Source organism: Saccostrea cucullata, unplaced genomic scaffold, assembly GCF_032062105.1.
Source record: "Saccostrea cucullata isolate Sc308-1 unplaced genomic scaffold, CSIRO_AGI_Scuc_v1 ctg161, whole genome shotgun sequence".
Classification (NCBI taxonomy): domain Eukaryota; kingdom Metazoa; phylum Mollusca; class Bivalvia; order Ostreida; family Ostreidae; genus Saccostrea; species Saccostrea cuccullata.
In genome coordinates this window covers 341,556-368,089 of record NW_026935527.1, presented here as the reverse complement: position 1 = coordinate 368,089, position 26,534 = coordinate 341,556, and the positions used below count along the sequence as shown (strand labels likewise).

The window sequence follows — 26,534 nt, the reverse complement described above, 5'->3', positions numbered from 1 at the left end:
TAATTTCATTTCCGCCCTGTCACCTATAACGTCACATTTTTTTGATCCCAGATAAATCTGATGGAGGTTGAGTCCAAAAAGGCTTCTTTCCATCGTAAAAAAGGGTTTCTATAGATTTTTTTTGCAGTGATAGTAACAAAATTGACAATGGGGCCGTGGTCCTACGCCATTTTATTCTCTGGTTTCCAGATATTTGATGCTATGAACATTCTGAATTCAATATTCCTGCTGATAACAATCATACAGCAAACAGATGCCGAACAATAACACATAATTTGGCGATAGTATCAAGCCGAGAAAGTCAATATAGATATCTATAAACAACAAAGTCAATTAATGACAGATTTTGGAAAACTTGTTTATTATATAGTTATATTTGATGAACATTTAAAAGATAGAAAGTTGCAAATGCATTCAGAATACACATCGTTTTTCATATTTAATACGGTATTCTTGATCATAGCTGAATTATATAGATCGTAACTGAATTATCGATGAATTATTTGCATACCATGTAAAATCTATCTTCTGAGGAACTTACTAAAGCAACATAATATTTATAATGTTATCTTCTTTTGTACAAACACATGTACTAGTATCTTTATACACCTAAATCTGATAATGAAGCATTACTGCACCAACAATGCATCGACATCAAAGATTTGAAAAAATCATTAAATACGAGAAAGAACATCAGCAGACATTCACCGGATAACATCAAATCATTCAAAAGACTCCTACCAAGGAGGTAAACTTGACTTAGCACAAATGTACACAAATTTATCCTTCATCATATCAAATCATCGATTAATAAAACAAAGTAGATATTGCTAAAAAGTGCATGACCACATGTATACTTTAACTATTGATATCATCAATCTTAACTTACGGCAATCTAGCTGTAAAAAACTGAGATGTGTCGAACAGGTTGTTAATTGGAAATCGTGATAAAATTAAGTGAGTAGTATGAAAGAAAAATATTTTGTAGAATGTGGTATCCCGTATTGCATCTTAAAAATCAAAATAGTGTAATTTGGTTTGAAGATTCAAAAAAGCATCGATTTAGCATATATTGATATCAAGATACACACGATGAACATGTTTCAGGGTCTTTTTTTTCTGACGATGAAAAAATAAATCTGAAGCATGTGATCTAATTCAAATCCTTGTCTTATTTATAACGAAGTGGTTTCATAATACGAAATTCAAAGGGGTATTTCCACTTTTAATTTCTTTTATTACCGGGTAATTTATAAGGACATGTATTACATGTATTTGAGCAGAACTGCACAGAATTAAATTTCGCTAAATTTAACTGTAAGACATTTTTCAGAAAAATACAGAATAATAAATTAAAAATACCCATTGGTATTTAAATTGTCAGGATTTGCTTATTGCTTGAATGATATATCAGATAATAAAACACAGCTGCAATGCATTATAAAAATGAGTGCCGCAGAACACATTTGGCAGAACTATAATGGATTCTGATACAGTATGCACCACCAATATGCACATCACCGTAATATAAACTTAAAAAATGCAATAAACTCATTTTTATGTAATATATAATATATTTTCAATAGTTTTATTTGTTTTCCTGACCAATTATTCAATAAAAGATCAGTGGTTCAAACTAATAATCAAATCATGCTGCCAAGACAGCGTAGTAGTGTGTAAATACAAACGTGACACAGCTGTTCATTGGATAATAGTTAATAGTTAACATATGTAACTTGCAACAGAAAGATCAAAGCTCAGACAGATAATAATAGGATTTAAATAACCTATTGTAAAATGTTTTAAAGCAGAATTCAAAAGTCCTGAAGTATTACGCTCATGTACATGTACAGCGGTATCAACATTAACATGCAAATTATTAAGGGTAAAATCCGATTCTAACAGTTGTAAAAGTCAACAAAGATAGTGCTCTTTTGTTAATTTTTTTAATTGTTGCTTTATGAAGAAGCGTGTATATTTCCTAATATATATAAAAAGAAGTTGATGCGTTGAAGATTGAATAAAGATTATATAGGATGTTGCTTAAGAAAATGGTTTCTACTTTCTACAGCTAGCTGTTAACTAGATTTCAATCTCACAGGTTTTGCTACGATAAATAATTTATTCTTCTTCTGAGAATTTGAAATTCTAGTAAGCCTATCAACTGACAGCCATATAATATCCTCATTATTAGATATAAAACGGAATGGCATTAAAAAGCACTAAATTTTAATATTTCTATTTATCATTAATCCAACTTTAAGTTCATTTGATGACAGCATCATATACTAAGTTGCTTGGCAACAGTTTAAAAGTAATATTCATATATTAAAACAATTCTTTAATTGTAATAGTGATTCAAAGGATGGTAATAATATTTGACTCATTTAAGGATTTAAAATCCCTTGTTTACCTTCTGTAAATATGCTTCACAGCAGAGCGGAACTTTTGGTCTCGGATTCCATATATAAAAGGATTGACCATCGAGTTGACAAAGTAGGACCAAATAAACGTGTAGTATATCTGCGACTCTGCGAGCGAGAGACTACAGTCGAAATCTTTTACAACGAAAATCATCACCGCGAGAAGATGGTGTGGTAATGCACTGAGAATGTAAGCAATGGTGACCAGACAAAGGGTGATCGTAGACCGACGAGCATTGGACATTGTTGGGTTTTTGTTTAACTTTTCATCAGTACGTACAGTAGACTGGCGGCGAATGGTGTCTTGAAATGCAAAATGGGTATGGATGTTACGGCCAATCTTAATGTAAACAAAGACCATAATCGTCGACACCGCGACAAAGTAGAGACCCAACAGCGCGTTGTAATAGATCTGATATTTCTTTTCTTCATATTTCAGTTCTGTGAAGCAGCGATAACCGTGTAGCCCTGGAACACCCGTTTCAATATCCCTCATTCCGTACAGAAAAGGAGCTGGCCAAGACAGAAGTAAAGCCACAACTACATTCATGAAGCAGAGAAGCTTTGCTTGTGTGTTAGTTAGTTGGTCCTTCAGAGGGCTACATATCGCCTTATGCCTGTCAATAGCTATAGAGATCAGAGAAGACGTGGACGCTATTGCTGCAAAATAGTTAAAGAAACGAAATATTTTACAATAAATTTCAGACGGGAATGTCACTGGGAAAAATAAGTAAGAAACAACCATTGGTGCCACAACAACGCAATTGAAAATGTCCAACATGGCAAGCCATATGACATATACACGGTAGTTAGATTTTGAGAATTGGCGGGTGTAGACCCACAACACGTGACTGTTTCCGATGAGTCCAATCACACTCAATATACAGAGAAGACTGATTCCCCCTAGATTTCTCCTCACTAGCTGGTCATTGACTTCTTCAAGTGTCACATTAACGAAAGATCCACCTAAAGCATCTTTTAACCAGGCATGGCACGTTTTATTTTCAACATCCGTCGTAATTTCAGTGGAATTCATTCTAAAACAAATCAGAAAGTGCAAATGTAATATCTGCGGCAAAGCTTTTGTGAAAAATATGACAACATACAATCTTGTATGTAAGTTAAATCACCTTTTTTAAAAATAACCACAAAAAGTTAAGATTTTGGTATAAATTATGGTAATCCGTTGCACAATCTGAATATATATTTGAAATAAGATATTGTGAAAATTGTACAAAAAGACATTTTCGTTAAAGAAAAATATATCATATTACACAAAAAAAGCAAACGATTCAGTCTAAAATAAGCAATTTATTTTTAGCGCAATTTAAGAAAGAACATACCACCTTTTCAAAAGGAAAAAAAACAAAAACAAAAAGTACTGTTTATTCCTATTAAGTTAACAAACCTGAAGGTTTTTTTTCCAAAAATGAAATTCTATACACTTTAATAAGCCGAAATTAAGTAGGTTTATATTCAACTTTGGGAGAGCCGCCCTAATTGAACATCACATCAATTTTCCTTTCACTTCATTAACCGTTTGTACCATCAATCCTCATCCTGTTCACGGAGAGTATGCATTACCGCTTGACTTTGTTCACGGACCGAAATTTGCGAAGCTTTTGCAAGCTAGACGTCCCAAGGTCTAACAATGGTTTCCCTCACGGGATATGTGCCGGCGATTTGACTATTTATAAATCGACAGAGGACTCACGACAGTGAAAGAGCTAATTGATATGATTTTAGAAACCCTCATAACGGATGGTGAACAATATAAAATCAAAAAGCTTCCACAAAAATGAAGATGATAAAATCTACGCTTGATGGCTAACCGATGGACATCATACAATGACGCAGCTCTGAACTAAGTATCAAAAAGTATCGACAGAAAAAATCAATCATGTTTGTTCAAATTTTATATAATTGCGAGACGATACAAAAACGATTAACAACAGAATGAAATAATTAAAGACTTCAATCAAATAATCCACATCGTTTGCTAGATCGAAGTTTTTGTTAGCAGATGTGAACAGGCGTTGTAAAAGTGATCGGAGATCGTTAAGCAAATACCACAAATGAAGAACATTATTGGTTGCAGTTCATTGACTGTTTAAACTTTTTCCAAGTGGACAATTATATCTAAAGCTTCATCGCAAACAAATGCCACATCAAAGTTGTAATTGTAACCTTTCAAAAATAAAATTATGTAAAAAATCTTTTTAAATTACACAATATTCACAACCTTCAGCAAACACTGGGCATTTTTTTTTTTACAAACTAGATACTCAGTAATCAATTATAGGCGAATCTATATTATGAAAACGTTTTGTGAGAAATTGAATTTTTAAAGAAAGATTTACTGCCCTTTAATGGAAATATTGGCATTTCTGACATTCAAAATTTATAAATCCATGTTTAGAAAAAACTTCTTTATCCATAAAATCGATGGCTTACATTGGATATTCATACAATCCATAAGTAAGTGGAAAATCTACTTTGGTATAATAAATATTAAGTTATATTTTTATGTCCTATCATCAAATAATTTATTTGATCTCAGTGTCTAACTTTTGCTAAAATATGAACTGTATTTAGAGGTGTAATATAAATTCTTAAAATTCCTTTTCTTTAAAGATGAGCACGCTAATTGCAAATTAAATAAAAACATCAGCAATACATTTTTCAACAAAATGATAATGTCTTTTATATTGTTAATAAAAAGAAGGTGGCAATTAATACAAATGCAAATGGATGGAGTAATATTTAATTAAGTCTGTGGGACAAAATTTCATGGTCATATTATTAATCAATGTAGTATATATATATCAATGAAATATGTCATATTGTTCCTGAACACACATATTTTGTGTGATATAAAATCGGACTAGTTTGTGACGTCATAAAAACAGAAATTGTGAATACAATGCTCTGGAACTATAATATTTTCTCTCGTACAATTTATTGAATTCAGCACATTTCAGGAAGTTTTCAAAATTTTACTTTTGTGGGGGCAAACATATGCAATATACCGCATATAGTTCTTTGCAAATGGACTGTGGGACAAATGGTCATATTATTAATCAATGTGTATATATATATGTGCATTCATATGTGTGTATATCCTCTATATATATATGACAGAATCGATATCTGAATTTCAAGAAAAAAACCAGAAGTCTCTGTCGAGACTGAAGCTCTACTGGTTTGTACTTATAACAAAGGATGAGAAAAGAAGCCATTGCCATTAGACCAAATCTGTACAAGGAGTAGCTTTTTAAAGGAATTTCACAGACATTTTTTTTAGTAACCATGGCAACACCTTTCATCGAAATCAAAAACCGATGCACTATTTTATGTATCTTAGTGTAGTCTACTTGTGTGCCAAGTAATATTGAAATCAGACCAAAATTGTAGGAGGAGTAGGGTTTTGAAGGAATTTCACAGAAAATTCTATTTTTAGTAACCATGGCAACACCGTTCATCCAAATCGAAAACCGATGCACTATTTTATGTATCTTGGTATAGTCTACTTGTGTGCCAAGTAATATTTAAATCAGACCAAAATTGTAGGAGGAGTAGGGTTTTGAAGGAATTTCACAGAAAATTCTATTTTTAGCAACCATGGCAACACCGTTCATCGAAATCAAAAACTGATGCACTATTTTATGTATCTTAGTGTAGTCTACTTGTGTGCCAAGTAATATTGAAATCAGACCAAAACTGTAGGAGGAGTAGCGTTTTGAAAAATTGTTTACAGACAGACGGACAGCGAGACAGACAGACGGACGGACGACGGACATCTTACTATCGCATAAGCTCTTCTGGTCTCTGACCAGTAGAGCTAATTAAAGTACTTAAAGGAAATACAAAAAAAAATCTTCGCTGCTAATTGAGATAAATGAACAAAAATTAACATGAATAAATAAGTTAATAAATAAAAAATAATCTGATTGTACTCAAAAGTGCTCTGAAGTTGATATAATAAGAAGACTTAGTTTCTGATTGACAATTTTTATCTAGTTTTTTGAGACCAGGTCTTCTTTAAACAATTTGTTGGAATTCCCATCAGTATCAATCGCTCTCCGCTTTAGCAGACCTATTTCTGTAGTTAAATGAAGCAGAATTCATTCCAAAACATCTAAATGTATAAGAGAAACACTTGCTTGGGTCTTCAACTCGACAATTTAATAAATATTGACGACGTATTATTATCAATACACAGTTACTTCTATGCATATATCCCAGTGAGCTTAAAATAAAAGCTACCACAGCGGATGTCACCATGTTTCATATTTAAATATTGTACTGGGCGTTTATGGTAACCTCACGCAATGTCGCCAGCATTATAATCATCAGCTTCCCTTATTTATGCAGTAATGTACCCTAATAACCTGCGTATAGAAGTAATGTCTCTCAGTTGATTCTCTTCGCAAGAGCATGCGATATAAACGTATGAGTGATTTCTAAAACAAGATAGGTTATTGGCAAACAAGTTGATGAAACAAGGATCAACAGTCTCTTTTGAAGTCATCATTTTGCAAGTTATATGGTCGATGAAATTACCTGATAATCAAATACAACATATCATTAGGTGATATGTTGTCTGAGGTTTTTCATGCTAATTATTAGACCTATATTTACACACTGAATGGACAAGGGATTTCCGTTTTTCATTATAATGACAAGGAGCAACGGCGGTTTTGATGGTTCGGATGGGGATGCTTATTCCTCGATGGCAACCACCTGATTCAATCTCTGTATTTTTTTTAGAGGTCTATGTTAACTCCACCACCGATTTGTATTGTTTTCATGAAGTTTAAATGAAGCATCAATTCTGTTCGTTATCTCCACATTTCAAAAAAGATTCAAAGTAAAACTTCTATATGCAGAGATAGTTAGCAACGTAAAGTAGATGAAATCAACATATTAATTCAATAATTTTATATCTCTTTTGCTAAGCATACCACAAAAGATTTGTTCGATAAAGTTTTCGCTGAAATTTTTATTCACAAAACACGAAAAATGTGCTTTCACAGGAAAAATGATGGGATTTCGCAATTATTAGGGCAGGGTAATATTCAGCGTAAAACAACAAAATATATGGCTTTTGCTGTAGGAAAAAGGTACGGAAGTGTATTAGTGCCACTTGCACACTTTACTTTTTTTTAATTTCTACACTTTAATCTGTAAATTTTACACTTTAATCTGTAAATTTTACACTTTATTTGTTTATTCACATAGTCAATTTAGCATCTTCACACATCCTCGGTAAACACATTTTTATGCCAACAGACCATGTTTCGTGCATGATAAAATTTAATTCTGATGTTTTATTTAAAGTTAAACTTTTCTTTGTTCACTTATAAAGTGAACAGCGTATCAAACATACATGCACATATTCCCGATCACAGGTGCTTGAAGACTTTTTTTTCAAATAAATAATATATGGATGACACAATTGTGATATAATCTATCCTATCAATTCAGAAAATTTGCTTAAACTAACATTTTATAAAAATTTCTATACGATATTTTCTATTTCGATAAGATCTATACCAACAAATCGAAAAATTACCTAAAGCAAACATTCTATAAAATCTATCCTACATTCTATATATAAAAATCAATTTATAAATACAGAGAGGGGTAGAAAATAAGTGTAAATTTTACAGATTAAAGTGTAAAATTTACAGATTAAAGTGTAAAATTTACAGATTTATGTGTAATATTTACACTTTAAAGTGTAAATTTTACAGATTAAAGTGTAAATTTTACAGATTAAAGTGTAAAATTTACAGATTAAAGTGTAAAATTTACAGATTAAAGTGTAAAATTTACACTTTAAAGTGTAAAATTTACACTTTAAAGTGTAAAATTTACAGATTAAAGTGTAAAAATTACAGATTAAAGTGTAAATTTTACAGATTAATGTGTAAATTTTACAGATTAAAGTGTAAAATTTACAGATTAAAGTGTAAAATTTACAGATTAAAGTGTAGAAATTAAAAAAAAGTAAAGTGTGCAAGTGGCACTAATACGCTTCCGTAAAAAGGGTATCAATTACTAATGGTAAGCAAAGTAGAAGCTGAAACTTCATGTCGTATAGGTCTGTGGATCATTTCGACCAATACAAGTATATGTATAAGCGCAATATTTTTAAAAAGGCAAAAAGGCAATGAATATTTGATTCCAATAAAAATATGGGATATAAGTAGTAATAAAAGTTTAAACAGCCAATTAATTTTAAAGATTATACATACCTTTAAATAAATATCATTCGGCTGTTTGGCGTTTTCATTACATAATGTACAATCATATCTTTAAAGACTATGATATGTATCATTAAAGATGTTTGTTTCTTAAGAGTAGACCATTTTTAGGGTGTCAGTGATAGGGCTCTATATGTCTTTCCAATAAAAATTGTTTAGGACGAAATGATTGAAGATATCAGTTTTTGTATTTGTTTAAGCTTTTCTAATTGAAAATATTTCAAGTTCAGGTAACAAAAGTAACACACACTTGCCATTCAGAAAGTTAAAAACCAATATCTCAATCAAACTAAAATATTTCCTCCGATCTTTTTGACTTCAGAAAAAAAAATATCGAAAGTATACCCCTCTATTACCTTTTCCAGATTAAGTAATGTCCTCTTAATATGATACCGTCTCCATGAATATGGAATAAAGTTCTTTTTCTTAAAAGATTTCCTAAGTCATGTAGGCATAATAAATAATGCACATTGAAAGTTCCACGAAATAATACGTCTGTGTAGTACCAGGAAGAATAATCTTACCTCCAAATCTTGGTGCACGACTCAACCGAGTGTGACCAAACCGTATAATTGATTGAAAGAGGAGTCTATTGTCGATTATCTTCTGTACAAGTTTTATACAAAGACTGCTTCGTAATATTGACCAGGTCTGTGTGCAAATGACACCCGCTCTTTGCACATTGTAAATTACGCACCAACTGTTATCTGATTGGTTATTTTAAGCAAAACTTAAAAACAGAATTAATAAGTATGATATCAATAATAAAAACTTCCAAGAATCAGGATTAGGATGTCTTTTAGATACTGATATTAAATGAAGAAAAATACGTATAATTACACATATGGATTTTCGATCTCTAGCAAGTTAAATCAAAATATGGTCAAAAGGTTAACGAATCCAAAGTATGAAGTTGAAAAAAATAATTTTCAAAATTATATTTTCCTCAAAATTATAATTTACTTTGTTTAACATACTTCATAGTTTTACAATAATTATCTCATGGTCCGTTTTAATATTGTTTGTAAAATTGTTTTCTTCTTAAATACGTATAAGTGATGAAGTGAAATATTTTATTTACTGTGGGAACTTTATTCGGTTTTATTTCATTACGTAACATGTAAAGTAATTCCATGGATAGAATGATGTAATTCAATATACTAGTATTTAAAGTATATAATTCCAAATATTAATGTTTTTACAGCAATGCTTAATGTTTTAGAAGTCTGACCCTTGCTGAATAATAAATATGGTGTCATTACTGATGACAGGTTAACGTGAATCTAAAATTCCACAATGGGTATTTAACAGCTCATGTTCAGATTCTTACTTAGATTATGCGACAATATTACTTTTTTTTTTTAATTTTATTTCCATACTATATTGATCGATATTTCATCAATGTTTGGATCATAAGGAAAAATATATTGTTAAATAACATCAAATTATTCATCTATTTAAAAAAAAACAACAAATTCAACAAATGTTAATATGTAAAAAGGATATGATTTTAAAGAATTAGCCATAAAGTTATTCTGATTTAAATGTGAATTGTATAATATGATATGTGAATTGCCACTATCACTTTATATATATATATATATATAATGTTGAACAACACCTTTCGATGAGTTAGAAATAAATATTGGAAATCCATCTAGTTATAATTACACCGAGGTTTACATCGATATTTTGCATATAAACTCATAAAGATGTAGTGAATGATTAATGAAATTTACTGAGCATATTTTGCTTTCAAAAAAAAGAAAAAAGAAATGCTTTCAGAAATTACTTATAATCATAATAAAAAACAATGAAATCAGATCAGGTGTTAAACTTATGATTTATTATTATTCATTAGTACATTCAAAACTATTTGTTACATGTCCTATGAATCTTTCATGTATATTTTTATTATGACGAATGAATCATTTTGATCTCATTAATGCAAAAGTAGACAAAAGAAAATAGCTATGTTATGCATGCTATGATATTGCAAAAAAAAAAGGAATTGATATAAATGACAAAAGACGATCAAATTCGAATTGCACTGAGGAAAAATATAATACTTCCAATTTAAATTTTTAACAATAGTTAGTAAATATTTACATATTTCACGTAGAACAATGCTAGGGATAGGTAGAACACTAGTAGCATTTAAATTTTTGATAATATCGAAATAGTTTTTTATTTTCTGCTCAGGCCATTGTGGTGTCAAGACCTTTGTCTAGAAAAAAACCCACGCTTTTAATTTGAATTCAAATTAATTAACATGTTCAATTGAGCATAGACCTTTATATAGCCAATTTGATTTTAAGTATTTTAGAAATATATTTAAAACTACATACAGAAATAAAAAGCGGACACTGTCAATTAAAGGACAGATATTCTTTCTCAAACATGAGTTTTTCTGGTCGTCGATGAAATAGCTAAAACTCATTTTAATTTTGCAGAAGCAATTTTTAAACTACACGTTCGTATTTGATCGCAATAATCTTTATCACGATTAAAACCCATTTAAATCCAGTTCATTTCTTACAAAAGAAGAAACAAAACAAAACAGAACAAAAAATAATTACAATTTCACAAGTTTCTCTTTAAAATATATAAGTAAAAGAGAGGGTCGTGAAAAATACAATTGGGAAATACCGCACCAAAATCATTGCTTTTTTTATATAGCTTTTATTCTTTAAGTTTGTTGCAAAAACAGATATCCTGTCTAATGGGTTTTGATTAACATGCTCTGTGGAGATTGCATTAAAGAGCACGACTAAAGCCAGCCTCACAGAAGGAAATGTTTCCTGTAATGGGAAAAGACCACGTCGTGAAAACTGTAAAAGTCAGGTCGCAATTAAAGTCGTTTGTTTTTGTCAATAAAATAATGTAAAAACTGTAAAAAAGCATTAATTTTTGTAACATTGCCATTTGCAATGAGCACATAAATAAAATAATGACAATCAAACACTGAAGATGTCAATTCGTTTTTTGTGAATATTTTTTGTACATGTCAAGTTACGGTCCTGGACTTGTATTGGATGATAGAAGCAATGACTTTGTGTGCGATGTTTAACAGTGAGGTCTTCACCTTTAGTGGTCAATCAGTAATTATAGAAATTAAAGACCATGCCACGGGTGTCATTCTTGTCCCCTAAGAGAAAAATAAATGAGATATAATACCATAAAATGAATTCAGTTGTAATTTGTGGTAATTAAATGAATTCGAAATATTTTATAACATGTTCAAAATCAGAACTGTTGAAATTGTACTAGTAGTTTAGAAGACATGGTGACATCAGAGCAAATATTTACATTTGCAAATGTTTTATATAACACTACTGAAAGCAACTGTATAAATACAGGTACGGGGTCAAGAGGTCATAGATGTGCGTATGGATAAACGTTCGACGTAATTTCTCTGTGACGTCATAAAGGGTCGATGCGCGTTCAGTGGATTACATACATGCCGTTGGGTTTGAAAAATAACGCATTTCACACGTTAAAGGTCACAATCAGGCAAATATAAAGTATGAATAAGTCACAAATGTAAATATAAGTAATAAGGTATCATTTTAAAACATCTATCGGGCTAAATACGGGTTGGTATGAGATTAAATTCATCATAAAGCCCTTCGGGCTTAATGGAATTTTATCTCGTGACCAACCCGTATTTATATCCCGATAGATGTTTAAAAATGATACCTTATTTCTTAATTATTTGATGCCTTTTATTACAATTATGTTGATTTATTTCTTATGAATTTCTATATTCAAGAAATATAACAAAGGAGAAATTATTATTGTTTCTGAATCTAATATCTTCTGTTATATGGAAATGAAAAATTCATAGGCTATATGACCAAAATTTTGTATTCAGCTGACAAACAAGAAGATTGAAACAAATGGTTTTTGATGCAATGCTCATTATTTCAACTCCTTCTTTGAAGTGAAATGAAATGGCATAAATGCACATCTGGTAATCCAAATTTTCCTCAAACTTCTCTTTCAAAAGATTTTTTTCAAAATGAAACTTGGTTTTGAATATTTTTAACATTCCAGAAAAATTGAGTAAATGAACTTAAATATGATTAACTATACCTTCAATAAATTCCAAAAGTTGAAAAAAAAACCTTACAAAGATAAATAGCAGGGTCAAGTAAATGTTCTATATGTCTATGTCTTTACCCCTCAGAAAAATATTAACTTTTGTGAAAGAGAAATGTCAGACATATGATGCTACTTCTCATTTAAAAAGTGGCATTAATCAATTTGGAATATCAAAAACTCCCAGAATTTACAAAAAATCAATCACTATATACAAAAATTAAAGACCAAACTTTTGACATAATAATAACAACCTACTTAAAATAAAATTGAACTCGATTGATATATATTTAAACAATAAAATGCTTTCTTTGTTTGTTATTACTGGAATAACGGAAGCAGCTGTCGCAGAAAACATACATAACCCGCGTAAGCGGGTTATGTAAATTTTTTCTGCATTAGCTGCGACCGTTAATTCCTGTAATAACAAACAAAGAAAGACATTTTATTGTTTATATTTATATCTGTTTAAATAATCATTTAAAGTAGGATTAAAAAGATTAATTATTGTATTAATGTTGCGAACGTCTTTATACGTTTCATTGGAACAGCCACTGATCAAGAAATCTGTACAGGTGACATGCCTAATGTAGTTCATGCAGTGATTAACGCAATTGGTTTTCTTAAGAAATAAAGGAGAAAATATTCAGTGGATGTACATGTAAATATATTGTGATATGTAACATAAAGAATACTCGATTAAAGCATTCCTATTCTACACACTGGTACTTTAATGTACTGACTATTTCTATACATTCATAGTCACTGAGAATAAGTCCCCCAACAATGTGTTAAAGTCCAGCTGATGGGTAATAATTGTGCCCCTTCTTTATAATTAGCCATTTCTATGTTTTATGTGTTCATATAGAAGAATAATTAAAATTTTTATTGTAGATGATATTTAAACTTTGTTGTGGTCGTCTTTAATTCCTCATTTAGGTACGTTTATCTACCGTGTTGTATCAATAAAAAATAGCTTTTTCGTTTGTATATCCCAATCAACTTAAAAACCGAGGTACTGTGAGCACTGAGCTTACTAAATAATATCCCATCCTTCCATGGGATTATAATGGCTAAATCCCCGATTTGCTCTGGGAGACTCGAAATTAGCGTCAGATCAAAAAGTAAAAAAGGAGATGCACAATGGCATTACGTAATAAAACATCTTTGAAAGAAGTATCATAAAATTAAATTCCTTACTGTAGGAGGAGTTGCGGAAAATTGATGGGTATCATTTAATTTTATAGAAAGAATGGTAGAGTCAATGTTTTGCTATGGGAAACCCGATGTGACCGATCAAAAAAGTAACATAAGAGGTGCACAATGGCCATTTGTTACAAAGATTCTGTGAAAGTTTAATTACATTTCATTCACTGGAATAAGAGGGTTGCAGATAAGAGATGGGTACCCCTAAGAGTAACAGACGAACGTACAAACGGACGGAAGGATGGACATCCCAATCACTATATACTTTTCAAGCGGGGGTATAATAAAAGACACCACAATGTTTTCAACATATGTGTCATAGTTTGATGTTTAAAAGACGTTATAAGTAACTAAACCATGAGACAAATGTTTTTGAGCGTCAAAAAGAGTATGCTCTGAGTACGAGCCAATGTTGGACGTGGAGACGGGTTCATCAGATAAGACCTCATAAACCGAGGTCCCGTGTCGCAGTAGGTGCTGACACGAAAAAGATCCCTCGCTGCTCAATGGCCCTAAGTACCGAGTATATGACAAAATTTGCATCTCTCCACCGGCAAGTGGTGACGTCTCCATATGAGTGAAAAATTCTCGAGATGGACATTAAACAATAAACAATTAATCAATCATCGAAGTACGGGCAATTTTTAATTCCGAGTCAGGCTTTTGGAAAATTAATGTTACTTGGCGTTTAAAGTCAGCATTTGGCAAACTCCATGGGTGTTATAGTGACCTTGTTTTGTGTACTTAAATTTCAAGCTCTTTAAATCACATAAAAATGCTTGTTAGAAAAGTAGTGATACTTATGACTAACATTGCCTAACAAACTAATACCCCGGCCGACTTTTTTGTCTTCAGGATATCTGCAGCTTCGCTTCTTGTAACATTGACCGCTGAGCTCTCTCACTTAGGTAGTGACTGTAAAGTACCTGAATAATTAACTGTTTGACTAGAAACAGAATTTGAGTTACAGTGATTAATGAAAGAATTTCTCGAGTTAATTTAAGAATACTCGTATATCCATAAAGAATTGCATTTATATAAGCGAAAAGAGTTTATGTCCAAAATGACAGTCAAAATTATTACAATGGAATGAAATGTATGCTTGATCTGTACCTTATTTATACAAAATCATTAACTCCCTTAAACAGTTTAATACATGTAAGTGTCAAACACTCTCCCCACCCCGTCAAATTATCTGTTATAGAGAAATAGACTGAGACAGCACACAGAAAGTCTTCCTTAGTATCACCGAAAGGAGGATAAATGTATACCGACGACAAAAAGGTCTAAGATTCTATGCAGGAGATTGCTTAAAATTTTTAAGCTGAACTGCACACATAAACTGCGAGTAGAAGCGCATGTAACACGAGAATTTGCAATCCATTACGCAATTTATGTCTTAGATTCTCATGCATTATATCAGCGCTAGGTATAATTTAAAGTCCAGCGTGTTCTCTTTTTCACGTGTTTATGTTAGATAAACATCTGTTTACTCAATTTCGAGATCTGTTCCACGGTGCATGCTGTTGTATATTGAAAATGAAGTGGCAAAAAATATTTAAAGGAATGTCATGAAGAGGAGCCTGTCAAGTAAATGGGATAATTAATATAAATTATTATATCAGATAGAGTTAAGCCCTATTTACACGGTCTGACTTGTAAGATGTGATTTCAGATGTGATTTCACATCTGACTACATTGTTTCATTTACACAGTATGATTTGTCAGACATGAAGTTCATTAATATTTCCCTCCAATTTTTTTTGTTTACATTTCACGATGGAGGATGATGATAGTTTAATAGCCATTTGTGTTTTAATAAATCTACTTCTTTTTGAGATAGTTCTACTAATCTTTAGTTTGTTCTGTAGTTAATTTCAGTTCTCTCTTCTGTCCAGCCAATAGAAAATATCCTCTCAGGATTTCTCCCACATTTTTTAATTGCAATAAATAAGATTATTTGATATTGAATTATCTTTGGAGAAGAAGTGTGGGAAAAATTCACATGATATTTCTTCTTTATATAGATCAACCTCTCTGACCTTGTCCATGATTGGTTAAAACCATCTGACTTGCCAGACGGAATAGAGCATGTTTCTATTTCATCTGACTCCATCTGACTTCATATCTGTCTTATGATTTTCCTATTTACACTGTATGATTTGTAAGATGTGGCAAGTCACATCTTACAAATCAGATCGTGTAAATAGGGCTTTACTTGCTCCCAAGGAATCCAGTTAGAGCAAAGTCTTTAGATACACATGTAGAACATATCAGATGGAAAAGATGATATTTGTTTCTTCTTTTAAAGGGACATGGACACAGTTTTAGCTAAAATTTTCATATCTATTTTTCCATCTTCACAAATATTAAACTAAGGTCTTTCTAAAGATCATACAAAAATTGAACGTCAATTGTTGAGAAACAAGACAGATTTAGAGCTCCAAACCTTTGTTATGTAAACAGGGTCCGTGTCAAGTTTTTACATAGGTTATATAATTTATATTTATTCGCTCAAAGCAGACAATTTCAATAAAGAAGTTAATTCTAAATACGATTCGACAGTTTCTAGTGATTTGCTGAATTTCATTTTGTTATAAAAATGATATTTTCTATATGTAAACAAAAATAAGGCACGAGCCTTGTTTACCTTATGAAGAACTTTTAGTTCCGTATGTCGTTTGATAATCAACAAATGTTCAAATTTTTGCCGATCATAAGACAATGCCTTGGTTAGGAATTGTAAACATTAAAATTGGTTTTAAAAATTCAGTTGAAACTGTGTCCATGTCCCTTTAAAAGTTGTGCTGTATTTATGTGTCAGTTTTACTTTATAAGAATCTTTAACAATATTTCATAAACCTAATGGACCACAACCACTCTAAGGGGGCTACTTGTAATGTTGGTACCAATACTGTCCTAAGATATTAATGTTTGAAGAGATGGGGTAGGTAATCCACATATCAGATTAACTTAGTATGCGTATCTTATTACTTTTACGCATGAATACAAAAATAAAAAATCATATTAAATTGAATGAGCAGTAATTTCAAATATTATCAAAAAAGATTATAATCTTACCTTAGACCAAGCGTATTTCATGTCCGTTTTATACTCAAATGATTGCATGATATGAATTTGTTTTGAACCGAATGAAGATGTACGCAGATAGCTAAAAATGGATATTCCTTTCATTTTAAGGTCAAATTTATTGAAAAATGAGCTGACTTTTACGAAAATATAATACTGAGGGCAGTATTTTGAGATGTATTAACTTTGTGTTAAAACTTCAGTGGGCGAATGATACGAGTCGTTAACCATGTGTAAACGCAAACTCAACAAAGTGTCTGAATCCCTAGTATGTCACGCTACACCACTTAAAGGTTCTAAAATAAACAAACATTTATTAACCATGTGAAATGATGAAGAAAAAATGATATCCATGTATGTAGGTATGTGTACACATCATGATATTATATCAATAAAAATAAAATTTTAACATGGTTCTCATGATCATTATGACAAAATTCTTAATATGTTAAAGTGGTACTAAGTTTAAAGGTTCTAAAATAAACAAACATTTATTAACCATGCGAAATAATGAGGAAAAGATGATATCCATGTATGCAGGTATGTGTACTCATCATGATATTTTATCAATAAAAATAAAAAAAAACTAGTGCTAATTGTAACGGGAACCGTTACAGATGTTCCCCAAACGCTCCCCAACTCCTTTATGGTGCCATATTCCCTGTAAGCTTCATTAAAGAAGACAAACTCTGTGCATTTTTCACTTTAACAACGTTTTCTTAGAAGGATACCAATTATATTCAAATTTTAGCATTGCACCCATGCGCATGTGAATGCATGTGCGTTATGATCATATCATCTTGTCTACACTATCTATATATTTTAATATACAATATATTAAAGCATTCAGTCCAAAAGTATGAAAAATCACTCTTTCAAATGTATTTTTCATTTCACTCGTTCCAAATGCAAGCATGTGCGTGCACGTGCATGATGACCATAGCTTCTTGTAGGAGTCCCTTATATCTATCTATATTCTAAATCCCATCCTGTTTGGTTGAAAAACAAGGGAGTTATAGCCATTTCAAGTTTAAGCCAATCAGATTGCAGCACACGTGCATGCGCGTGATTTCATGATTTTTTTTCTATATCATGTTGTAGGATATCCTAATGCATGACTATGTTTTAAATTTCAAAGCATTTCGTCAAAAAATAAAGGAGATAAGGCCATTTAAATTTTCAGCCAATCAGATTGCAGCACGCGGGCATGCGCATGCTTTCATGAAAATTCTTATATATCATGCTGTAGATCTTCATAACGTAGTTATATGTTCAAAATTTCAAAGGATTATGACAAGAAACAAGAGAGATATTGAGAGTTTAGTTTCAGCCAATCAAAGCGAAGCGCACGTGCATGCGCGTGAGATCTTACTTTTTTGACCATGTCATTTTGTCTATGCTTCTAATATATACTTATAATATGAGTTTCAAAGCATTTCATCAATAATTTAAATAGTTACGTCTGTATCAATTATATTGGACATTTATCGTGTTGCACGTGCGAGCTCTTGCAAGCACATGTGCATGCACATGCTTTCGTGATAAATCTTATATTACAGGCTGTAGACCTCCCTTATGTATGACTATGTTCAAAATTTCAAAGGATTTTATCAAAAAACAAAAAAAGATATTGAAACTTTAGTTTCAGCCAATCAGAGCGAAGCGCACGTGCATGCGCGTGCGATCTTGCTATTTTGACCATGTCATCTTGTGCATACTACTAATATATCCTTACATTATAAGTTTCAAAACATTTCGTCACAAAATAGAAAAGTTACGGTTAAATCCATTATATATTGGTCATTTTAAGTTTTGCGCGTGCGCGCTCTTGCAAGCACGTGCGCGCAAAATGACCTTGATTCCGCAAATCTACATAACATGCCTACTTACCCTAAAAAGGTTTCACCTAAGTCGGATGTGTAGTTTACAAGAACACTCGCGTACAAAATTTTCCCATAAGAAAAATAATAACTAGTGCTAATTGTAACGGGAAAACGTTTTGATAGTTTTGTTCCCCAAACGCTCCCCAACTCCCTTTTAGTTCCATATTCCCTGTAATATACTATTTGTGAAAGCATTCAGTCCAAAATTATTAAAAATCACTCATTCAAGTGTATTTCTAAGTTCATTCGTTCCAAATGCACGCACGTGCGTGCACGTGCATGATGACCATACCTTCTTGTAGGAGTCCCTTATATTTATTTATGTTCTGAATCCCATCCTGTTTGGTTGAAAAACAAGGGAGTTATAGCCATTTCAAGTGTCAGCCAATCAGATTGCAGCACACGTGCATGCGCGTGATTTCATGATCATTTTTCTATATGGCATTGTAGGATATCCTAATGAATGATTATGTTTTAAATTTCAAAGCATTTCGTCAAAAAACAAAGGAGATATAGTCATTTAAAGTTTCAGCCAATCAGATCGCAGCACACGTGCATGCGCGTAATTTCTTGAAATTTTTTGTATATCATATTGCAGGGCATCCTAATGTATGACTATGTTTTAAATTTCAAAGCATTTCGTCAAAAAACAAAGGAGATATAGTCATTTAAAGTTTCAGCCAATCAGATCGCAGCACACGTGCATGCGCGTAATTTCTTGAAATTTTTTGTATATCATATTGCAGGGCATCCTAATGTATGACTATGTTTTAAATTTCAAAGCATTTCGACAAAAAACAAAGGCGATATAGTCAATTAAAGTGTCAGCCAATCAGATTGCAGCACACGTGCATGCGCGTGATTTCATGAAATTTTTTCTATATCATATTGTAGGATATCCTAATTCATGACTATATTTTGAATTTCAAAGCATTTCATCAAAAAACAGAGAAGATACTGAGATTTTTGTTTTAGCCAATCAGAGCGAAGCGCACGTGCATGCGCGTGAGTTCGTGCTAATTTGACAGTGTCACATTATCAATAGTATTAATATATCTTTATATAATGAGTTTCAAATCATTTCATCAAAAAATGTAAAAGCAATAGCTATTTTAAGTATATCAGTCAATTCACTCTTTTCACGCGCACGCACGTGCGTGCGTATGCGCGCAAAATGACCTTCGTTCCGCACACCTACACTACACACCTATTAACCCTAAAAAGGTTTTAGCTCAGTTGGGTGAACAGTTTCTGAGAACACTCGCGGACAAAAAAAGTACAGGAGAAGAAATAAGAAAAAAAATAATAATAATAATAATAATAATAAGAAACAGAGTAAAAACAATATGTTCCCAAACTCCGTTTGGGGAACATAATAATAATAAGAAACAGAGTAAAAACAATATGTTCCCAAACTTCGTTTGGGGACCATAATAAGGCAGCAAAATTCAAATTCTCATTTCTCTACTAAGATTTTTACATCGGGCTCGGAGTTGGTTTTCTTCAGAAAGACAGGACTGGGTTCAAGGCGACTAGGGGTACCACACCGGTAATTGACCAATCAAAATGAACTTATTCAATTGTAGGTCCATACATTAAGCCGATTTTCCTTTCTTTTGAGAGTTTTTTTTAATTTCCTTCCAGGCCAGTTTGACAACTCTGGTACCTGTGCCTAGGAAATTTTATCTACTCTATAAATAAATAAAGTTTTTTGACAGGAACTATTTCTCCAGGGCATAGGAGGCTACTTCCTGGGGTGCTTTTGTGATGTTTATAAAGACATGGAAAACACGTGGATTTGAGGGTAGCCCTGTTTGCATATGCAAATAAATCAGAAAATGTCGTGTACGTACCCTGGTTTTTTGGTGTCAGCTAATGTGACAGGTATTGTTTAACACCCCCTTATCAATATTTTTTCATGAATTCAAACATGTGAGGTTTTACTGGAAAGAAACGTGTATTGCTTTTTAATATACCGAAACTCGCTATTTCTGGGGATTGTGTAATTCTAAAAAAAATTCAGATAAATTTCAATGGTGAAATAAAAGAAGAATGCTTGGTATTAAAATATTAATTCATATCAGTAGATTAATTGAATGCTATTAACGACATCTGGAGAAATAGGCTTTAAAAGGTTTATATCATATCTTTGTTCGTCTGCACTTAAATTTCAAACACGACAGAATTTGTAATTTTTGCCGTAAAAATTCATAATTTCTATATACTTTAGAGACTCACCGTAAAACTTTCAGGAAACTTTCTATGAAGTCTTTTCTGCACCTTAAGTGAAATTTTATGTCGATCCCAGGTGTTGATCGAGTTTCAGAGAAATTTTCTACGTTGTTATTGATTTTTTTTTTTAAGGAGAAGGGGGGGGGGGGTTGACTTTTTATATTCTAAGCATTTGTTAAAGTGAGTTTGTAAATACATCTACGAACTTGAGCTGGATTGTGACCTTTGGGTCAAGGGGTCAAAGGTCAAGGTCAAAGGTCAAGGTCATCAAAGCATTTCATAAAGAAATATAAAAGTAACGGCCATATCAAGTATACAAGTCATTTGATCATTGCACGCGAGCGAAGGTGCAATGCATGAAAGCTATATCATCGTGACTACACTTTTAATGTGTTTCTATTCTTTGAATTTTGAAACGTTTCATAAAAAAAATTACGACTATATCAAGTAAATCGGTCATTTAACGCATTGCGCGCGCACACATGCATGCAAGTCCTTGCATTCAAGTTTGATAGTAGCATAATGTAAGAATCCGTCATATCTATTCATATTCTAAATTTCATCCTGTTTTGTTGAGAATCAAAAAAGTTATAGGCATTTAAAGTTTAAGCCAATCAGATCGCAGCACACGTGCATGGGCGTGGTTTCTTGAAAACTTTTATATATCATAGTTTAGGACGTATTAAGGTATGATTACGTTTTAAAATTCAAAGTATTTTGTCAAAAAACAAGTAAGATATTGAGATTTTTGTTTCAGCTAATCAGAGCAAAGCGCACGTGCATGCGCGTGCATGCATGTGCATGATGACCGTAACTTCTTATAGGAGTCTATTGTGTCTGTCTATGTTCTAAATCTTATCGTGGTTGGTTGAAAAACAAGGGAGTTACAGCCATTTGAAGTTTAAGCCAATCAGATTGCAGCGCACGTGCATGCGCATGCTTTCATGACAAATGTTATACATCATGTTGTAGGACATCTTAAAGTATGCTTATATTTTAAATTTCATACCATTTCGTCAAAAAACGGAAAAGATATTGAGATTTTTGTTTCAGCCAATCAGAGCGAAGCGCACGTAAATGCGCGTGAGTTCTTGCTAATTTGACAGTGTCACATTATCTACACTATTAATATATCCTTATATAATGAGTTTCAAAGCATTTCATCGGAAAATGTTAAAGTTATGGCTATATTAAATATATTAGTCATTTCAGTCATTTCACTCGCCCGCACGTGCAGGCGTATGCGCGCAAAATGACCTTCGTTCCGCACACCTACACAACACACCTATTAACCCTAAAAAGGTTTTAGCTCAGTTGGGTGAACAGTTTCTGAGAACACTCGCGGACAAAAAAGTACCGGAGAAGAAATAAGAAGAAAAAAGAATAATAATAATAATAATAATAATAAGAAACAGAGTAAAAACAATATGTTCCCAAACTTCGTTTGGGGAACATAATAAGAATAAGAATAATAATAATGAGAAACAGAGTAAAAACAATATGTTCCCCAACTTCGTTTGGGGAACATAATTAAACATGGTTCTCATGATCATTATGACAAAATTCTTAATATGTTAAAGTGGTACTAAGTTAAGACAATTGAAAAAAGGAATTAAATACTTGATTTTCAGACTTTCTCTCAAATCAGTGATGTCTTGATAAGGTCACATCATCATTTGCTACTTATCATGATCGAAAAAATATATACAAAACCCCTCGAAAAAATCCGACATAAAACAATAAGTGCGAAACTTTTTCATCAACTCGTTTGTCATTAGCTTACCTAATTTTAGATATTGCTCATACGTAGAGCTCTAGTGTATCAAATCAACTGAGAGACACAAATCCCATATGCAGGTGATAACGGTTTGTAGCTACACAAGTAAGGGAAGTTGAAAATTTAAATTATAGTCACCACGTGCATCATAAAGCCTTATTAGGTTATCATTAGTCTTTTTTCTAGTTACTGATTTCCAGAACATTTGTGTAACTTTCAATTAATTTTGGCACTAAGCATCATTTAATGAATAAAATTCTTTTTTTTTAGAACGAAGGGCAAAGTTTAATATACAGAATCACTGTCTGGTTAGCATAGTATGCCAGGGCATCAACGATAGTGGGATAATTTGCATAACGGGCGAATGATTCCTTATTTTTCCATTTCTTTGTGAAATAAAATTGTAGATTTAGATTTTTAAAATGTAGACATAGATTTAAATTACACGAGGACCCCCATACCTATTGCAATAGTCCTCGCCCACTGACGTCAAACACAAAGGCAGCCGAGCGAGATTTACATGCATGTTTGGCCTCCTTAGCTTCAGACACAGAGACAGATGCACACGAGATTTGCATGCATGTTAGGCCCCCTTACATGTAGCTTTTGACCTATCGACCTGCCTAATTTACATTCCGGTAGAATTATCAAGAAATCAACTTTGCTAACTTTCAAAGAGCAATCACAGAGAAAAAAAAATTAGAAATGGAAATATATTAGAATTTAACATTTTGATCCGCTATTATCTACTCCATACTCTTCTGATGTTTGTTTGAAAAGAAAAATTATAATTCTGTTTCATTTGAAAATGCTTACATATTAAATTAAAACGACTATGATTTTTCAGGACCTAAATGTTTTTGAGAATATTTATAAGATGTTTAGCTACTCATCCCAGTGTAAAAAATCAACCTTTAGTTTGATCCCAACTATTCCTGGTGCTACGATTTACACAATATAGAATCCTTAAACAAATAAAACAGAAAGTTTTCAATTAACTTTCCAGAAGCCAAACGCTGTGCTCGTCATATTGACATTGAAGCGTCCAGATATTGTATAGATTCAAGCTCGTTAAGTTTTGAGTTCTAAGAGATACGGTGAGGTCACAATTTATCATTCATATTTTTCTTGAAATAGATAATATATGATCTACTTCCAAAGCATAGCAGAACTAACTCTTACCATTTCATTGATGTTTTATACAAAGTTTGATATCATGTAAAATATCACCTATATAGTTTTTTTTTTTAATGTCAATAATAATTCTGTTCATGGTTAATTAAAGCTATACACGATCAAACTTGCGTCAATTTAAATACGGTTGGAAATATATATATTTTGATAACCAACCTTTTGCCCGGTATTAATAATCGTAGTCAAAATGCAACATACATTGTACCTCGTCGTCTATGATTTCCCGCTGACATGCGTGACTATAGACTGTTTACGCACTTCCTTCATCATTATTCATGAAAAGACTGAATTCTTAATTGCAGATATTGCGTAATTGTTTTATTATTACAACGACTTTTATTTTTGGAAAGTATTAATTTTTCATTACACTTCATGTGTCTCAAATCATTTAATTAATCATTTTGTTTCACACAAAAATCGGCGTTTTAATAGCGTGTATATCTTTAAATTTGAACAGATGACGTTATATTGCATAGATACATTGATTATATAAAATTCGATTATTAAGAAAGCCACAAACTTAATTTCTTCACAGCAGGCGCATATTAATAGTATTATAAACCTTTAACAAATCATGGAAAATGATGGATATACAGAGTTTTTATCATATGATTGATCTTAAAATAAAGCAGCAGATTTATATTCAATAAAGTGGAATCTAATACCTATTTGTATACTCTGGTGAGGTAAAGAGAAGGCTATGTTTAAAGATAATACATCTGTAATAACAACATTATTTAATCTGGTCTTACTTATAAAACGAATATTTGCAGTGCTGACGGAGAAATGCCTTAGCTGGATTATTGAGGCATCTCTCTGCTGACTTTACGTGAAAGTCGTGTGTTTGCTTTAAAAAATCATGCGTTTGCGTCAATGCGCGATTTTTTACTTATATTAAAGCAAACCTCACACATATATTTGATAAAATATAAAGATTTATATTTTAATTAAAGACTTATTGTCTTTACAAAATAATTACTCGCTAGGTAGTTTGGATCCTGTATGAAAAGAATAGAATAAAATGAAGAAGACGGGTACCTGTATATTTTCCCTTTCTTCTCTAATTAAAGAATAATAACTGGGACAGCAGTGAAATCTACTTTTATGACAGTTTTTTTTTTTAGATATCTCTATTCAATTATTTATTTAATCAAGTTTTTCTAATGATGTTAAAAAAGACGATATTTTGATAATTAACGTATGGCAACTACAGGCACACAAAACCTTGTTATTACTATAACGTGTCAAAAGAATACATTTACTTTTACCAAGGGAATACTATAATGTTCCGTCTGTTGAATTGTATGGCAAGAAAAGTGCTCATCTCACAATTATCCCATTCATAAATGCCGCTGTCATAACAATACTGACCAGGGGGTGAGTAATTTGTTCCACCCTGTATAAACAAAGTAAATGCTGTAAAGTATCATAAACAAAAGATATTGTTTACAATAGGAAATTGGACATATCAGTAAGTAGGATGCTTTACTTATCTTAATTCAACTGATATTTTTTCGTTTCGTAAAATTTTCATTTTATTTTCCTCGCGATCGGTAGAATTTTTTTTAAACTTGTTGATGTTATGCATAGAGTATCGGCACGAACTTGTAATTATTATCCATTTTCTCTGTAAATTACTGAAAATACTTTAATTTGTTAAAAACTACTAGTGTTACATAATATTTGTTTCTATAATTGCTGTTTGAAATGTATACTATATATCTTATTAGTGTCAGTTCGCCGTGCAGTTTTATGACTTAAAACCATCTTCAAGTCCTTGGATTAAAATCGCGAATTTTTACCACTGTGCTTTCTTGTAATGATTTATGCTGTGATTATAGCCTAAAGTTAAAACATTAACATAATAAATTTAATCGGTTAGAACATGCAACCACTAGTCTACACTTAACCCATGAATGAAGTTTATCATGCCCAGGGAATCTCAGAATAGCTTAATCTCTAACAAATGATCTTGGATTCGTCTTCTGTTCATTTTAATCTTAGGTGAATTTTTTTTTCCTATGATCATTTTACGTCATTTATTTTCTTTTCTTTAAAAAAATTAAATAAGGTTGTAATAAGTTTAACGTATAGGACAATATAGTTTGAATATTTAACTAAATAACGTTAGAATAAGAGAATCAACAATTAATAGTTTGTTCATGATGGACTGTTCATGGCAACACACTTACACACTTACCTTAGAGTCCCCGAAAACAAACATTGAATCCAAAGTTATTCTTTGAGATATGTTTCACAAAACCACATCACAATCGAAGAAACGTATAGACCAAAGTCCATCTTGTCTTCAAATATTTGAACGGTTGATGAAAAGCGAAACGAAAACTCGATTATTATG

At 31.8% G+C, this 26,534-nt stretch overlaps 2 protein-coding genes across 6 annotated transcripts in view; both read right to left on the bottom strand.

Moving 5' to 3' along the window:
* Positions 1–26,534, bottom strand: part of LOC134243140 (putative uncharacterized protein DDB_G0293878) — a 476,688-nt gene that overhangs the window by 296,194 nt on the left and 153,960 nt on the right. The window lies entirely within an intron of this gene.
* LOC134243127 (substance-P receptor-like) lies at positions 586–26,534 on the bottom strand. Of its 5 annotated transcripts, none has more exons than XM_062725352.1 (3): positions 26,376–26,534; positions 25,438–25,571; positions 586–3,460 (listed from the first exon to the last, which is right to left on the bottom strand). In XM_062725352.1, exon 3 carries the CDS (start codon positions 3,457–3,459, stop codon positions 2,410–2,412), a length of 1,050 nt encoding a protein of 349 aa, XP_062581336.1. In that variant the 5' UTR covers position 3,460; positions 25,438–25,571; positions 26,376–26,534; the 3' UTR covers positions 586–2,409. The 5 variants fall into 5 exon arrangements, with proteins under 5 accessions (XP_062581336.1, XP_062581338.1, XP_062581337.1 ...); XM_062725354.1 differs by having other exon boundaries at positions 25,444–25,571; XM_062725353.1 differs by lacking the exon at positions 25,438–25,571.